Below are 19,011 nucleotides of genomic sequence, written 5' to 3' on the forward strand. Positions count from 1 at the left end.
TAAAATTAGTTTCAAAAAGTATTTTCAAATTACAAAAAGAAAATTTGAAAAAAAATAAAAAAAATTCCGAAAAAATCAAAAAATTAAAAAAAAAATTATAAAAAAGTTAGAATTTGAAAACATATAATCTAAAACTTTTAAATTTTTTATTATTTTTAATTTTTATTTTATTTTTTATATATCTAGGGTATTAGGGTCATTTTACTTATTAAATAAAATATTTTGGTCATTTTCCTCCTTGTGGTCTATTTTTGTGATCAAAACTTGAAAATAGTCTATTTTGGAGAATTGCCCTATTTCTTTCCTTAATAAAATATATTTTTTAACTTTCAAGAAAATACCATATTCTTTTGTTTGACTAGTATACATTTTCACATATTTAATTACTTTCTATAATATTTTTATCTTATATATAGTTTTCCTTGACATATTCTTCCACCTATTTCACACATATATTTCTTTCCTTAATAAAAGATCTTTTAACTTTAAAGAAAATACCATATTCTTTTGTTTGACTAGTATACATTATCAGATATTTAATTACTTGCTATAATATTTTTATCTTATATATAGTTTTTACTTGTCATAAAACATTTTTAACTTTTGGATTTAAATCAAAATGATTGATACGAGAAGAAATCTTATTTTGTGAGTTATCTGTCTCTTTCATTCTCAATCTCTCTCAATAATCGAAGGTTAAATGAAAATTTAAAAACAAAATCAAAGGCTCCTTTCATATTATTGGTAGATCATTATCTTCTAATCAAGCTCATAATAATCTCACATAGTATTTGCATGATTTGAGGATTTAATTAGATTTTTGTTTCTGCAAAAGTACATGATCTATAGAAATCATAAAATTCTGGAATTTTGTGACCTATCCACGATATTATCTCTTACGTGGAGTTCGTGACCCATAATTGTGTACAGATTTTGATCTTACAGTTTGGAACAATTTATGGCTTTTAAAATGTAAAAATGATCTCCATATTAGATTATGATGATAGTATGTTTTTTGTCTCTTCTGATAAATGCGGTTTGAATGTGAATTATAATCTGTGTAGGCGAATCAGAATATGTAGGGGTTATAAGACATATATATGTGTCTTAGTGATGTTCTTTTTTGTTACAATCATTTACCTGGTTTTCCTGAAACATATATTGTATTCAGTGAAGAACCTAATATGATATTTTACCTGATGCCTTGTAATCGAATTTGTGGTCTCTCTCTCTCTCAAAAATTATGACTTCCAGTTTGAGACATCTTTTTTAATATACTGATTATTCATGCATGTTTTAATTTTGTTGATCTAACTATTTGTAGGTCGAACAGAGATGTCAACAACGACAACAATAGGCCTGAGAGAGAAAACATTTTCAGTTTTGACCTTCCATCATGCCTCTTGGGAGTAATAATGTCACTGCTTATGTTAAAAGATAAAATTCGTGCATCTACCGTCTGCAAGAAATGGTGTGAAGCCGCTAAATCTGTTAGGGTTGTTCATAAGCATCAATGGTTTGCCTCCATTCCTACATTTGGAAACTCTATTAATCTTTTCGATCCATTGGAGAGGAAGAAGTACACACTGAATCTGCCCGAGAAAGGTGTAACTGATGTTGCTTACTCAAAAGACGGATGGTTGCTTATGCGCAGATCATCCTTTGTGGAATTCTTCTTCTTCAACCCCTACTCTCGGGAGCTCATAAGCTTGCCAGACAATGAATTGCCATATCAGGCAATTGCTTTCTCTTCTGCCCCTACATCAGAAACTTGTACTTTGGTCACATTAAACCGTATTTCAGAATGTATTGTGGCCATCAGCACTTGCTATCCTGGAGCAACTGAGTGGATAACCAAAAAGTTTCATTGCGCTTTTGGCCCCAATGTCCATAGCAACCTTGTATGTGTTAATGATAGCTTCTACTGCTTCACCTCAGGAGGTGTTTTATTTGAATTTGATCCAGCTTCTCGCACATTGAGTCATCAAGCATGGGATGATGTTAGATTCCCAGAAATTCATAACAATGAATGGTCGTATCTGCCAAAGGAACTTTACTTGATGGAGCAGAAAGGAGAGCTAATTCTCATGTATACATATGGCGCTGAGAAACCAGTGATGTATAAGTTGGTCTCTTCAAAATGGGAAGAGATGAGTAGTACACTAGACGGCTTGACAATCTTTGCAAGTATGTATTCCTCGGAGACCAGAATGGATGTTTTAGGGATGAAGAACAGCGTGTACTTCCCAAAGTATGGCTTACGTAACAACATGCAATGTGTATCCTACTCATATAATGATGCCAGGTACTATCCGGATCAGCCGGAACGACGATTACTATGCCCTGTTGATAGTCTTTGGATCGACCCACCACCATTTCTAATGTAACTTGAGTGCGCTTTGAGGGTTTTTTTTATATATTTATATATGCATCAATCGTCGTATCTGACAAAACTTGTAGACTTGAGTTTTAAACTATGAGATTGTGCGAAATTTATTATTATGGTTTAAACTTTCAGATTATTTTGCATGTGATTGATTTGATTTAACTTCTTTTTTTTTTGTTGAATGGAGATCCCCTAATAATATTTTTATCATCCAAATTCAAAAGAAAATGAACATAAAAATATGAGATGTTTGTATATCATACGTTTTAGGTTTAGGTAGCATTTTACAAAACAATAATTGCGAATTAGGTACCACATAAGTTTTATTGGAGGTCAACTTCTCATTTTAATTAGAAATAAAATCAGAATCAGTTGTTTTGGGAAACTCGAATATAAAATGCTTTCAAAAGACCTCTTAAATCAATTGAAAACTGATGTAAAAAAAAAATCATTTGAAAACTTTCATTTCCATTTTGGAAATATATTAGCGTAAGTAAATAGAAAAATAAAATTATTTTACACTTTTTATTCTAAGAAGTTTGAAAACTTATTTTATTAGCTGAGTAATATTATTTCAAATTTTGAGCTTGCTTATCTTTATTTTCACAATATAGATTTTAATGTGGGTTTATTTAATAGAGTTAATTGAAATGAATTACAGTGATTTTTGAGCTTGTAATTTATTTCAAAAAATTTGCTTGTTTATCATTATTCTCACAATATAGATTTTAATGTGGGTTTATTTGATAGAGTTAATTGAAATGAATAAAATGATTTTTGTTATCGATTTTGAATCTTATGATTTTGGTTGTATTTCAAAATTAAGGCATTGAACTTATAATTAATATATTTCCAACATGCATCTAATTTCTAAAATTTTATTAAAAGTGACTAAACAAAATATTCTCCTTTTTTGTACCAGCATGATTACTTTCAGTTTAATACAATTACCCAATAACTATAGAATTTTCATACTTATAAACACCAGAGGAAATTTATTTTCCAGCTTTACTAAATAGCTTTGGTTCCTTCAACTAAAAGTAAAAATAAAAGTACATAACTTTGACTGGGTAATATGAAGGTCATTGTGAATCAACAACAACACAAATTTTGAATTGTGGTACATTATTCAACAAAACATGCGTATTTTTGTATTTTATCCCCTCCATGAAGTATTTCACATTTTCTTTAAATAGTGCCTAATGTATTTCTCTTTATATTCATAATATGGGATATTTTTTTCACCTTTTCCTTTGTGTATGTACATCAACTAAATAACCCCAAAAAAATATGGGTTATTTAGTTGATGTACATACACAAAATGATTTCATAGTTCAAATATTTATGAGCAAATGAACATGTAAGAAGTTACATATCAAATGTTCCTTAATTGAGACTTGGGAGCTTTCTCGAATGTCACCTTTACTTTTTTTTCCAATTTTATTCCAAAGATAAAATGACGTCGTTTTATCAGTAACAAAGGACTCGAAACAGATGAATCCAAATCTACTAAGATTAATGCATTCAATTGTTCAGTCAAGTAATCTGGTGCTCAGCTAGCAGAGACCACATCTATTACCACAAACAAAATAGTGCTCTTTCACAAATATATTTTTACATAAATGCAGTCATACTCTCTTTGTATTTAGTTCATTATTTCCACATTCAAGAGTCAAGAGTCATAAGAACGCATACTACAAGGATCATTTTTAATCACCTCGTCCAATTGACTCATAAAATGTGAAAGTTGGTAAGATTTTTTAGACAGCTAACTTATTTGCCTAAGTGATAGATCTCAGCCTTAAATAACATTTTTCTTATCACACACATGTTTTCAAATATTTTGGCTTTTGAATTAAAATCATGTTCAAACTAGATAGACAGAACAAAGCTTATTGTTTCTATACATGATTTCAATTTGGAGACATGGTTTTCCTTGACATATTCCTCTCCACCTGTTTCAGACATATATTTCTTTCCTTAAAATAAAGATATTTAATTTTAACTTTAAAGAGAATACCATATTCTTTTGTTTGACTAGCATACATTCAGATATTTAATTACTTGCTATAATGTTTTTCTCTTATATATAGTTTTTACTTGTCATAAAACATTTTTAAGTTTTGGACTTAAATCAAAATGACTGATAAGAGAAGAAAGCTTATCTTGTGAGTTATCTCTCTCTTTCTTTCTCTATCTCTCTCAATAATCACAGGTTCAAAGAGGATTTTAAAAAAATCAAAGGTTCATTTGACGTTATTGGTAGATCATTATCTTCTAATTTAACTTATAATAATCTCACATAGTATTTGCATGATTTGAGGATTTAATTAGATTTTTTTTTCTTCGGTTATGTTCAATTGACTCTGGAATTTAATTTTATTAATCCAGTTCACGATTCTGCAAAAGTACAAGATCTAAAGATATCAAAAGATTCAGGAATTTTGTTACCTATCCACGATCTTATCTCTTAAATGGAGTTTGTGGCTCATGAATTATGTACAGATTTTGATCTGCCAGTTTGAAATAATTTATGGCTTTTAAAACGTCAAAATGATCTCCATATTGGATTATGATATAGTATGGTTTTTGTCTCATCTGTTAAATGCGGTTTGATGTGAATTATAATCTGTGTAGGCAAATCAGAATATGTAGGGGTTATTAGACATATATATGTGGCTTAGTGATGTTTTTTTGTATGTCACAATCATTTATCTGGATTTCCTGAAACATATATCGCATTCTGTGAAGAGTTTAATATGATTTTTTATCTGATGCGTTGTATTGGAGTTTGTGGTCAATCTTTACCTTAACAATCATAACTTTTCCACTATGAAACAATAATAATTGCTCTCTCTCTCTCTCAAAAATTATGACTTCCAGTTTGAAACATCTTTTTAATATAATGATAATTCATGCATGTTTTAATTTTGTTGATCTAACTATTTATAGGTCCAACAAAGATGTCAACAAAACCAACAATAGGCCTGAGAGAGAAAACATTTTCAGTTTTGACCTTCCATCATGCCTCTTGGGAGTAATAATGTCACTGCTTATGTTAAAAGATAAAATTCGTGCATCTACCGTCTGCAAGAAATGGCGTGAAGCCGCTAAATCTGTTAGGGTTTTTCATAAGCATCAATGGTTTGTCTCCATTCCTACATTTGGAAACTCTATTAATCTTTTCGATCCATTGGAGAGGAAGAAGTACACACTGAATCTGCCCGAGAAAGGTGTAACTGATGTTGCTTACTCAAAAGACGGATGGTTGCTTATGCGCAGATCATCCTTTGTGGAATTCTTCTTCTTCAACCCCTACTCTCGGGAGCTCATAAGCTTGCCAGACAATGAATTGCCATATCAGGCAATTGCTTTCTCTTCTGCCCCTACATCAGAAACTTGTACTTTGGTCACATTAAACCGTATTTCAGAATGTATTGTGGCCATCAGCACTTGCTATCCTGGAGCAACTGAGTGGATAACCAAAAAGTTTCATTTCTATCTTGCTTTTGGCCCCAATGTCCATAGCAACCTTGTATGTGTTAATGATCGCTTCTACTGCTTCACCTCAGGAGGTGTTTTATTTGAATTTGATCCAGCTTCTCGCACATTGAGTCATCAAGCATGGGATGATGTTAGATTCCCAGAAATTCATAACAATGAATGGTCGTATCTGCCAAAGGAACTGTACTTGATGGAGCAGAAAGGAGAGCTAATTCTCATGTATACATATGGCGCTGAGAAACCAGTGATGTATAAGTTGGTCTCTTCAAAATGGGAAGAGATGAGTAGTACACTAGACGGCTTGACAATCTTTGCAAGTATGTATTCCTCGGAGACCAGAATGGATGTTTTAGGGATGAAGAACAGCGTGTACTTCCCAAAGTATGGCTTACGTAACAACATGCAATGTGTATCCTACTCATATAATGATGCCAGGTACTATCCGGGTCAGCCGGAACGACGATTACTATGCCCTGTTGATAGTCTTTGGATCGACCCACCACCATTTCTAAGGTAACTTGAGTGCGCTTTGAGGGTTTGTTTTATATATTTATATATGCATCAATCGTCGCATCTGACAAAACTTGTAGACTTGAGTTTTAAACTATGAGATTGTGGGAAATCTATATTATTAAAAGAGAAGTACCCATTTGAAAATGTTATTACTTCATTAATTAAACTCCTTTTTTTTGCTTGTTTTTTTCAGTTGTATTTATGAAATATCCTAAAACGAATAAAACTGCTTAATTTATTACTTGTCTTTTCAGTTACATTAATAAAATATGGTTAAATGAATTTAAATTTTCTATTTTATTGTTTCTCTTTTTCAGTTACCTTAATGAAATATCCTTAAATAAATTTGGACATAATGTCATTTAATCAACCAAAAAAACTCATGAGTTATCCTTACGTGCATAATTTTAATAAAGGATATTTTAAAAAACGTGCATCATTAAAATGTTATCTAAAACATGCAGCACTAATATATAACATGCATCAATAAAACTAGAATTTGACTCACACAATTGTACGGATATTATTTTCAGTTGATTAAATTTAAAAATAATTATTTATTCAAAAAATATTTAAGAATGGTTATGTTTTTAAAAATTATATGGTATTATTTGCTCATAACTCATTTGTCATTTGATAAATTATTAGAAAGAAAATTTTAGCATAATATAACTCAGTTGTCATTTGCTAAATTTATGGTTTTTATTTATATTTTTTATTATTTAATTATAATATTTTCATTTTATATTTGAAAGATAAATGAATTTTCTTTCAAACAATATTTTTGTAAATATATTTTTTAAAAAATAATCAATTAAAATTGTTATTATCATTGAATATCATTATTTTTGACATAATTTGAGTTTTCGTTTACATCAAAACTTATCATATTTTAGGATAATTTTAATTTAAAATGTAATTTTCATATTTTTCAAACAAATTCTAAAAATATTTTTTAAATATTTAGTTATAATTGTTAAAAAAATATTGAGTTGCATTTCAAATAAAAAGGTAAAAATATTAAAAATATTCTAATTAAAATATGTAAAATTTAATATAGTTTTGAGGAAATGGTCAAAATAAAAAAAAATTACACATAAAATAATCATGAATTTTGTTAACTGAACGGATCATTATTTATATGATATCGCACACGAAAGAAAAATTTATGTTTTTAAAATTATCTAATTAACTCTATACTCATTTTTTTTATATGATATCACACATTCGTAAAAATATAGATAGTTTAAGATGAAAATAAAAAATATTTACTTAATGAATATAATATGAACGAATATTACAAATACATCATTTAATAAAATAAATAATTAAAAACTGAAAATTCATACCCGCGCTGGTGCGCGAGTCAGGGTCTAGTTTATTATTATGGTTTAAACTTTCAGATTATTTTGCAAGTGATTGATTTGATTTAACTTTTTTTTTTGTTGAATGGAGATCCCCTAATAATATTTTTATCATTCAAATTCAAAAGAAAATGAACACGCAAATCTGAGATGTTTGTATATCACACTCTTTAGGTTTAGGGTAGCATTTTACAAAACAATAATTGTGAATTAGGTACCACATAAGTTTTATTGGAGGTCAACTTCTCATTTTAATTAGAAATAAAATCAGAATCAGTTGTTTTGAGAAACTCATATCTAAAATGCTTTCAAAAGACCTCTTAAATCAATTGAAAACTGATGTAAAAAAATCATTTGAAAACTTTCATTTCCATTGTGGAAATATATTAGCGTAAGTAAATAGAAAAATAAAATTATTTTACACTTTTTATTTTAAGAAGTTTGAAAACTTATTTTATTAGCTGAGTAATATTATTTCAAAATTTTGAGCTTGCTTATCTTTATTTTCAAAATATAGAGTTTAATGTGGGTTTATTTAATAGAGTTAATTGAAATGAATACATTGATTTTTGAGCTTGTAATTTATTTTAAAAAATTTAGTTTGTTTATCAATATTTTCACTATATATATTTTAATGTGGGTTTATTTGATAGAGTTAATTGAAATGAATACAGTGATTTTTGTTATCGATTTTGAATCTTATGATTTTGGTTGTATTTTTCAAAATTAAGGCATTGAACTTATAATTAATATGCTATAATTTTTAATAAATATATATATATATATATATATATATCCAACATGCAGTAATTTCTAAAGTTTTATTAAAAGTGACTTAACATAATATTCTTTTTTTTTGTACCAGTATGATTACTTTCAGTTTAATACAATTACCCAATAACTATTTAATTTTGAGTGAATTAGGTGAAAATCATAAAAGAAGTTGGAAATTAAAAAAACTACCTATGACACAAATTATGTGGGACTTAATGAAAATGTCAAAACTGTCTTTATTTGGTTTAATAGCATTCACCAAATAGTGAGTTATAATAACATTTAGGGGTAGCAGAGCCAAAACACATTTACCAAATAGTGGGACATAATAGTTTTGTGTATACATACACTAAAAAGCTTGGGTATGGAGTGCAAATACCTTTGAATTTTCATACTCTTAAACACTGGGGAAATTAAATTGATTTTCCAACTTTATTAAATAGCTTAGGTTTCTTCAACTAAAAGTAAAAATAAAATTACATAACTTTGATTGGGTAATATGAAGGTCATAGTGAATCACCAACAACACAAATTTTGAATTGTGGTATATTATTGAACCAAACATGCGTATTTTGGTATTTTATCCCCTCATTTTCTTTAATGGTGCCTAATGTATTTCTCTTTATATTCATAATATGGGTTATTTTTTCACATTTTCCTTTGTATATGTACATCAACTTAATATCCCAAAAGAATATGGGTTATTTAGTTGATGTATATACACAAAATGATTCCATAGTGCAAATATTTATGAGCAAATGAACATGTAAGAATTACATATCAAAATGTTCCTTAATTGAGACTTGGTAGCTTTCTCGAATGTCACCTTTACTTTTTTTTTTCAATTTTATTCCAAAGACAAAACAACGTTTTTTTTATTAATTTTAACGGTTGACTAACAATATGTTAGTCAAGGTAGTTTTTGAGTCAAAGAAACAAGTTCGGATAGAAAATTTGAATTTTTATTAAGTTTGGGTCGTATTTGGCACTAATCAATTGTTTGGAGCGTATTTAGCACGACAGAAATTGTTCAGGTCGAAATATACATTTTCCCTATTTTGAACTGTTTGAATTTGATATCAATAAAATTTATTAATTTAATTTATTTACTAGTTTAAAAAACATTAATATATGATAAAATAATTCTTCTATTAGCAATGAATATAATGGTGACATAAGCAAATTGGAAAAATTATTTCTCAAATAATGTGGTAGAAATTTCGTGGTGATTCATTATCATACTCTGTAGTTGTATGTGACGATGTTCACTTGTCGTTATCTTTTAATATCCTTCGTAAATAGTAGTGTTGATTAACTTTTTGAATAAAATATTTTTAGTGTTGAATGTTTTGTTACTAAAGGAATTTTTAAAGTTCAGGATACTTATTAGTGTACTTTTAACCATTTCATGATTAGTGTACTTATTAAAGCGAAAGATTTGGACCACTAAAATGTGGAATTACCCATCACAGACTCTTCAAATATTTCGGTAGAATTAAAAACCACATAAATCATCTAGTATTACTTATTTAATATGTTTTCTACTACTTTCTCCGTTTCACTTTATTTGTCGTTTTACACTTATGTACACGGCATACGGTGTGTATAAAACAAGGAAAAAACCAATATATTTACAAAAGGCCTCTATTTTCTTTTTAAATTAAGACAAGAATGTGTCAAATTACAGAATCTTGTAATTACTCTTCCTGCGACAGTGATCCCATGCAGCGATCCTCATCTGAACTTTCTCAAAATCAGAAACACGACATGGAATCGTGATCCGACCCGGTTGATCAAACCCGTGAACCCGCTCCGCTTGCTCCAACAATTCTCCGAACAATGGGTGATTAAAATAGATCACCGGAACTACAACCCGCCGCGTGTCGCCGTCTGATTCGCCGACGTGAACCACCAAATGTCCCTTCGGAACAACCTTTATCGAAGCAGACGTTCTCGGATCCTTACCCAGTCGGATCTGACTCTGGCCCGAATTCTTCTTGCCACCACACAGTCTCTTGGCTCTACGGCTTAGAGATCGTGCTAGTGAGCGGATTCCGGCGATCGGGTTTGTTATTCGGGTCGGACATTGACGTTTCATTGTTTGAGTTCTTTTGGATCGGATCCATCTAAAGATCTTGACGAATCTATGTCCAATCTTGAAACCTCTGACTCTCTTCATGCTTTGTCTGAAATCGAATTTCAAGAAATGGGTTTGCTCTCTCTCTGTATTTGTGTTTACAGCTGAAGAAAGACTGTTTTGTGTATGGGAAGGAAGCAACCTCTTTATATAGGGGTTTGAGCTGTGACCGTTGGATGGTAATATGTGATGTACGTGTGTTTTTTACATGTGCATGATGGATAGTTTTCCAAATTCAACATTTTTTCGGTAAACTAAATTCAATATTTTAAATACTTTTTCTGAGTTTTAATTTTAGATGTAATTTTAGATGTGCTTTTTATTCTTTTAAGTTAAGAAAAGAGTTTGTGAGGGAGAAAAAGGGGGATAGAGCACTTGTTTTCACTTTTCATTCCCCCAGTGAGAACATGTTTTTTTGTCAAAACAAAAGAATGAAAACCTAAAAAAATGAACATATCATACTTATCATAAAAATGGTATAAATTTCTTTAAAATTGTGGAGTTAAGGATATTTGTAGTCTATTTTGTAATTAATTAAATAATTTATATTTTAATGATATTTTTATATAAAATTATTTTTTCATAGATGTGCATATTAACCTAAGATATTTTACATTTTGATTTAATTGGAGTATAATTATTCAAGAATTTAACCTAACTAAACTACGTAGGTAGCATGTTTATTTGAGCTTGCTTTTCAAATTACGGAATTTCGAAATAGTTGACTTAAAACAAATATATAGATCCATTATATTTATTATTTACCAGACCACCTTAAGTTTGATTAATAGAATATCCGTTTGTTGTAAAAAAAATACAATTATGAAAATTCTAGCTCCAAATTACAATATTTTCATCAACTTTCATATACAATTGTATTTCCACTAAAAAAGGATTATATTTCCATTTGGGACGAGAACTCAGGACCTGAACATAAGAAGAAAAAGGACAAGAATTTTTCATCTCCACCACATCAATTAAGTTGACAATTACATTAATATATATACTTAGCATTTGTAAAAAATAGTTATTTATTCTTACTGATAAGTTAGTTATTTTGATCATTGTTACGTAACCACTAGTTGATTAATCTTCTGATTAAATAAATTTCATGTAAAGTAGTAATAACATGTTTCTTGTTGTGGCATCTAGAATGATATGATTTGATTTCTTATAATATACTCTATTATACGTTTAGTATGTCGTTTCTTTGAATAATACATAGCATATATATATGTGTATCCATGTATATAAACTTAGTAGGTATTAAATAAGATTTGTTTGCTTTGTTTATCATAGTTAAGTCAGATTTAATAATGGTTTTGATAAGACAACTTGGAACAACGCATCTATAAAATAGAGTTATAGTTCAGATATGGAGATTGCATAAGGTGGGATTTTAAATAATACAAATGAAAGCTTCAATTAACACTATAAAAATATAGAAGAGGTTGATGAAGACAAAAGACATACAAGTGTGTGGGACGGACATAGAGTGGGATCTGGTCGGCGGTCGACACGGCCGTGCGATCTTTGTAACATGCCCCGATTCACTACAAGTGCTTATATCTGTTTGAGAATTATTATTATTATTATTATTATTTTATTATTATTACTATTATTATTTTTATTATTGTTGTTGTTGTTTATTATACAAAAATCATTCTAGTTACTTTATTTAAAAGTTTTAAAATGTAAAAGCCATGCAAAACATGCATTTATTTCCAAATATATAAGCATAATTGATGCCATACACTCTTCTCTAAAGAAAGTTTGAGTTGGCGCACTGCCAATATTTTTCGATTGATACGTTAAGTAATCAGTCGACTCGATTTCTTGTTTGTAATAGCCAAAAATTACTTTGATGTTTGGGATCTTGTGGTCAAGTGATAAGAAGACGAAATTGAGACATCACCATGTTTCAACTTCGATATATCTGTTGCGCAAAACTAAATTTCATTATTTTTGGGATAGCTACACGGATATGAACTTCTGCTTACCGTTTGTTTGTATATATATCTGGAGAGATGGTATATATGTGACTGCATTTCTCTTTGGATTAGTCAGGGTTCTTCCATAGTTATAGAATTCCTCCAAGTTAATTAAAAACTTCTCTTTTGATGTTACATTTTCTTCTCTATATGATGAGTTTTAACGTGAGTTGGCCAAAACAATACTTTAGCTCATAAATATTTTTCTTGAACTCATGCATATATAGTAGGGCTTTTTGCAAAAGTGACTCAAAACTTGGAGTCAAACAGAAAACTAACCTTTTCTTTTGACTCCTTTTTTTTTTGAGATTTTAACCCCACACCTGCACTTTATCTACGAAAATGCCATTAACATTTTTTTTTTTTTTTTCGAAAATTGCTTCTTTACTGTCTCAACCTCATCTTCTTCAAGTATTTACAATACTGCCACTGCAATGAATAGTGGCAACAACCTTGTACGAACTGTTTGGAGCTTTTAATGCCCTTTAATGCACGTAAATCTCTTTACACTCTCTCTGTTTCAATTGTTATGAACTAAAAACAACATTTCTTTCACTTTCTCTCTATATTCATCCAAAAAACTCAAGCTTTTGACAGAGCCATATTTCTTTCGTTTTGACTTACGGTTGCTTTCGTTTGAGGTTCTGGGTGGTTGGAGAAGACCCTGTGTGCAAACGAAGTCATCTCACCTAGTTTAAGGTACGAATTTGAATTTTTTTCAAGATCTGTTCGCGTAGAAGACTTACTAGTAAGTCATCTGTATGTAGAAGACTTACTGATGAGTCTTCTGGTCAAACGGACGACTTAAATTAAGTCGTCCAGCTTTGTTTGTTAAAAAAAAACACTCCAGACGACTTATATATACGTCGTCTACGAGAAACGGGCTAGTTTTGCATTTGACCGAATCGTGTCAGATCTTTGACTATTTCTGGACGACTTATAATTCAGTCGTCTCTGGGGAAGTTAAAATTTCAATATTTTATGAAAACTTGACGACTTACGTGTAAGTCGTCCTAGGTTAGTTTTGTAATTGAAAAATAAAACTTCATAATTTAACTTTAACCAGACGACTTAATATAAAGTCGTCCCTCTAGAAGACTTAATTTAAAGTCGTCCGGGGAAAGCAAAGTCGTCCAGAATTTTTCCCAATTTTCTGGTCAAACCTTGCTTATCCCGGACGACCTTAAATTAAGTCGTTTAGCTGGACGACTTTCATCTAAGTCGTCTGGAGAAAGTTAAATTTCAAGTTTTATTTTTCAATTACAAAACTAACCTAGGACGACTTACGTGTAAGTCGTCAAGTTTTCATAAAATATTGAAATTTTAACTTTCCCAGAGACGACTGAATTATAAGTCGTCCAGAAATAGTCAAAGATCTGACACGATTCGGTCAAATGCAAAACTAGCCCGTTTCTCGTAGACGACTTATATATAAGTCGTCTGAAGTTTTTTTTTTAACAAACAAAGCTTGACGACTTTAGACGACTTTTTCAATTGCAAAAGTGACCTCTTTAGACGACTTACCTTTAAGTCTTCTGGACGACTTAATGCTAAGTCGTCTGCGGCAATGTTTATTGAACTTCTTCATTTCCCTTTTCTCTATGTTTACTAATGTGTTTTATTTTGAATATTTGCAGATGATTTTTCAGTTACATGCAGTGTATGGAGAATGGTTGTTGAGAGATTTCCGTTGGGATTTTGTGGTTGATGATCTCAAAGGAGGAAGATTGTTTTTATTGAATGAAGATTCAACACATGCTGAACTTGTTGCAATGGCTCAAGAAGATTATAACCTGGACATGAGAACAGTGAGTGTGGAGATTAGCTACTCATTACCAGCAGAAATGATGATGGCTCCAGGCAGTCTTCCCATTCATGTTACAAGTGATAGACAAGTTCGAAACTTGCTGGAGATACTCAAAACCCATAGAGTATGTCTTTGTGTATCAAGCCGCAGCAAGGTCGAAACGGTTTCAGAGAAAAGGGATATTGATGAAGCTGGTGAATGGGAAAAAGATGTTGGTGATAATGATGAAGCTGGTGAATGGGAAGAAGATGTTGGTGATAATGATGAAGCTGGTGAATGGGAAGAAGATGGGGAGGAGGAAAATGGGGAGGAGGATGCTGATAATTCTATTGTTGGTGAAACGGATCAGAATGGTGGGGATTACAGTCTTTATGGAAAGGTTCCAGATGAGGACGAGGAAGATGATGATAATATTTGTTTTGAAGAAATCCAAAAGACATATGCTAAGACAAATGCTATTGAAGGAGGAAAATCGAATGGTACCAGTATCTATGTCAACCAGAGTTTTGTTAGCAAGGGTGCTCTGCTTTCAGAGCTGCGGTTGGCAGCAGTGAGGGGTAAGTTTTCTTTCAAATTATACAAATCAACGAAAACTCTCGTTGTGGCAACATGTCCGGTTAGCTATTGTGGATGGAAGGTCAGAGCGAGTGTCAAACATGGGACAAACACGTTTTGGGTAACAAAGTATGTGGAAAAACATTTATGCTCAGCGGGAGACCGAATCGCTCAGCGGAGACACTGTACTCCGAAGTATGTAGGTAGTCTTTTCATTGATCGTGTTGGAATCATTGATGGGATAACTCCGCAGCATATCACTGATGCAATGAGGAACATGTTTGGCATGGCGCTTGATTACACCACTTCATACAGAGCACTGTTATATGCACAAAGATTGGTGAGAGGATCAGCAGAAGAAGGGTATTCGCGTCTGGCATCATATCTCGAGCAAATCTCCATTGCAAATCCTGATTCTATCACGGCGATAGAACTTGATTCTATGAAAAGATTTAAGTATCTATTTCTCTCTTTTGGAGCTTCTATCAAAGGTTTTAAGTATCAGAGAAGGGTCATTGTGGTGGATGGAACTCACCTAAGTGGAAAGTATGGAGGAACTATGTTAGTTGCAGCCGCACAAGATGGCAATTTTCAGATATTCCCATTGGCTTTTGGGATCGTGGATGAGGAAGATATACCTTCTTGGGAATGGTTTTTCACAAAATTGGCTAGTTGTATATCTCATGACAAGCCTCTGGTGATAGTCTCCGACCGGCACAAGGCCATTAAAAGTGCGTGTGATAAGGTGTTTCCTTGGGCAACCCGAGGAATATGTTATTATCACCTTCAAGATAACATTGTCAAAAAGTTTAAAGGGAAACATCTCATGTACTTGGTGAAAGGGGCTGCTTATGCTCACACGGTTTACGATTTTGACCGGTACATGGCTGAGATACGGAGTGCAAACCCGGAACTTGCAACGTATTTGGAGAAAGCCGACGTCAGGCTATGGTCAAGGGTTTATTGTAAGGGGAACAGGTTCAACATAAAAACAAGCAACATTGCTGAATCTATTAATTCCGCACTGAAGCGAGCAAGAGGATTTCCGATTACGTTCCTGCTGGAGTTCATAAGGCAGAAGTTAGGAAAATGGTATTGGAAAAGGAGACAAGATGCTTTGAGTCTCACAACTGAACATAGCGGGGGTGTTGAATACTTGCTTGCTGTTCGAGAAGAGATAGCGGGTACGATGACGGTCGAACCAATTGATGGATGGCATTTCTTTGTCAAAGGTGGCAAAATGGACTGTGTGGTTGATTTGGAACATGCAAAGTGTGATTGTGGTGTCTATGGAGTGGAGAAAATACCTTGCTCTCATGCTATAGCTGCTGGAATACATGCTGGTTTGCATATCTCCACACTTGTATGTCCACTGTACTCAAAGAATTATCTGTATGCAGGATACTCAGAGAATATATATCCTATCGTGTCACAACATATTGAGGAACGAGAATGCTTTCCTCCAGAACTAAAGCGTGGTCGGGGGAGACCGAAGAAATCAAGATGGCAATCTTGGTTGGAGCTATCTAGGATGAGAGGACACAAACCCAGGAAGAAACACAGGGCACGGAGATGCTCAAACTGCAAGGAAACTGGCCATACGAAACCACAATGTACACAAAATTTTTAAGTCGTCCCGTCTTGATTACCCGTCCAGACGACTAAATTTTTAGTCGTCCAGTGTATTTTATTTTTAGACGACCTTCTACTAAGTCGTCCAGTGTATTTTATTTTTAGACGACCTTCTACTAAGTCGTCCAGTGTATTTTATTTTTAGACGACCTTCTACTAAGTCGTCCAGTGTATTTTATTTTTAGACGACCTTCTACTGTCCCTTCAAGTATCCCTTCAAGTCGTCCAAACCTTCTAGATGACTTATTTGTAAGTCCTCCAGTTGGAAAACCTTCCAGACGACTTATAATAAGTCGTCCAAACCTTCTAGACGACTTATTTGTAAGTCGTCCAGTTGGAAAACCTTCCAGACGACTTATTTCTTCCAGACAACTTATATATTTACAAGTTCAAATACAAACACTAATCTTCCAGACAACTTATATATTTACAACTTATATATTTACAAGTTCAACTTATATATTCAAATACAAAGACAAGTTCAAATACAAACACTAATCTAATCATACAAGCCCACGAACCTATCACCATCCACATTATCTTTTAGATGCTGATCAACAAGCTCCTTCCATATATCCACCGCCATATTATCCCTCATTTTCTTTGCGTTGCACCTAGCAAAGTCTTTAGGGTCAAAGGAGACACCGAGAGCATGACATTCAATGTACTTTAAAGTGTACACGCCACAATCACCATTGTTGGCCGTGGGTACACCTTTCAGCGGTCTCTCATATGTGTATGGCTCCAACCCGTATTTGACCCGTATTTCGTCGGTGGCTGCGCACTCAACAAGCAGATAAGGGACCATCTGGAGAAAAGGCTCCATTATCGCATCCCATGCGTCTGGTACACTAGATGAAGGTATGCTGTCCCAGACGACTATGTGCCTCTTAGGGATCGATATCCAAATAGCAACCCAATGCTTGTCGTCCAAGTTCACTGGCGCATAGATATCATCAATGTCCTCCCCCCACTTCTTGTTTGATTGGCAAAATGAAGGTATTGATCCGTCATAAAAATACGACGCCCCACCAGGTAGAACTCTTCCTAAACCTTTGTGATCAGGTTCCGATGTTTTGAAGAGGTGATACTGCTCTCTCCAAGACTGGGAAAAGTTGTGATCCAGGAAGCACATTCGCTCGCTCCTGAAAGCTTGTGGGTTCTCCTGATACCTCTGCCTTAGCACATTAATCCAAGCATCTATATGCTGCATATTAAATATAACAAGTTAGAAGTTACCAGACGACTTAAATATAAGTCGTCTACGTGGTCGTCCAAGTAGACGACTTTCCAGACGACTTATAATAAGTCGTCTGGAAAGTAGTCTACTTGGACGACTTTGTAGACGACTTAAATCGTGTGCAGAAGACTTACGCAGTCTTCCAGCCATCCTCTGGCTGTCCGGAGGAAGTGGTACCACCTTGTTGGTGATGTACGTGGTTTGTCCTCGGTCTTAGTTAAATAATGACTGCAAACAAAAAAAGCAATCAGTTTTGGACGACTAAATCAAGCTATTATGGGTAAAGCAATCACTTACGGATCAGTTTTCAACCAATCAGCGAGTTCCTTCAACCGATCTTTGTTTACTGGCGGAAATGGATTATAGGCTCCCACTTTATCTTTTTTTTTCTCTGCCGTATAAGGAGATCTCACAGTGGGAGCAGGTTTCTTCGCTCTTTTACTCTTTGCACGCTTGTCCAATACAACCAGGCTCGGTTCTGAAACTGGATCGCTTGGCTCGGTGGAAGCGAGGCTCAGTTGTTGATCGGTGGAAGCGAGGCTCGGTTGGTGATCGGTGGAAGTGACAGCAACAATCTCTTTGGAGGTCTTATTTACCGAGAATGCCTCGGTTGCTGTATCCTCCGGCAACCATCTCTGCAATAAAAGTTGCACACAAGTTAACTCTGGACGACTTAAACAAAAGTTGTCTGGACGACTAGTTGGACCTGGACGACTTAAAATTAAGTCTTCCGTGGTCAACTAGTCGTCCAGACAACTTACGTTTAAGTCGTCCAGGGTCAACTAGTCGTCCAGACAACTTTTACAGTCGTCTGGACAACTAGTTAACCCTGGATTTGATACTAACCTCTTTGATTTGAGGAGGCTGTTTCTTTTGAGGAGGAGGCTGTTTCTTTTGAGGAGGAGGCTGTTTCTTTTGAGGAGGAGGAGGCTGCTGTTTGGTTTGATGAGGAGGAGGCTGGTTACTAACCACGGTTTCTTTGGCATGAGGGGTAGGTTGTTTATCTTGAGGGGTAGCCTGTTTGTTTCTACCCCCGGTTTCTTTGGCAAGAGGGGTAGGCTGTTTATCTTGAGGGGTAGCCTGATTGGTGACACCAACCTTCTTCTCC

At 33.1% G+C, this 19,011-nt stretch overlaps 2 protein-coding genes and 1 pseudogene across 2 annotated transcripts; 2 read left to right on the forward strand and 1 right to left on the reverse strand.

The window, feature by feature from the left end:
* The first annotated feature begins 1,243 nt into the window (after positions 1–1,243).
* LOC125583662 lies at positions 1,244–2,522 on the forward strand (annotated as a pseudogene).
* Positions 2,523–2,633: 111 nt separating this feature from the next.
* On the forward strand, positions 2,634–6,615 carry LOC106384100 (F-box protein At4g00893-like). The gene has a single exon (XM_013824116.2). It carries the CDS (start codon positions 5,259–5,261, stop codon positions 6,405–6,407), a length of 1,149 nt encoding a protein of 382 aa, XP_013679570.2. The 5' UTR covers positions 2,634–5,258; the 3' UTR covers positions 6,408–6,615.
* Positions 6,616–10,036: 3,421 nt separating this feature from the next.
* LOC106385728 (auxin-responsive protein SAUR36-like) lies at positions 10,037–11,967 on the reverse strand. Its single transcript, XM_013825626.3, has one exon. The coding sequence runs from the start codon at positions 10,718–10,720 to the stop codon at positions 10,223–10,225; it is 498 nt and encodes a 165-aa protein (XP_013681080.1). The 5' UTR covers positions 10,721–11,967; the 3' UTR covers positions 10,037–10,222.
* Between the last annotated feature and the right edge of the window lie 7,044 nt (positions 11,968–19,011).

Source organism: Brassica napus, chromosome C3 (genome assembly GCF_020379485.1).
Source record: "Brassica napus cultivar Da-Ae chromosome C3, Da-Ae, whole genome shotgun sequence".
Taxonomy (NCBI): domain Eukaryota; kingdom Viridiplantae; phylum Streptophyta; class Magnoliopsida; order Brassicales; family Brassicaceae; genus Brassica; species Brassica napus.

Coding starts and splice junctions, on each gene's coding strand:
- LOC106384100 (XM_013824116.2), top strand. CDS start 5,259: ATGACTTCCAGTTTGAAACATCTTTTTAATATAATGATAATTCATGCA.
- LOC106385728 (XM_013825626.3), bottom strand. CDS start 10,720: ATGAAGAGAGTCAGAGGTTTCAAGATTGGACATAGATTCGTCAAGATC.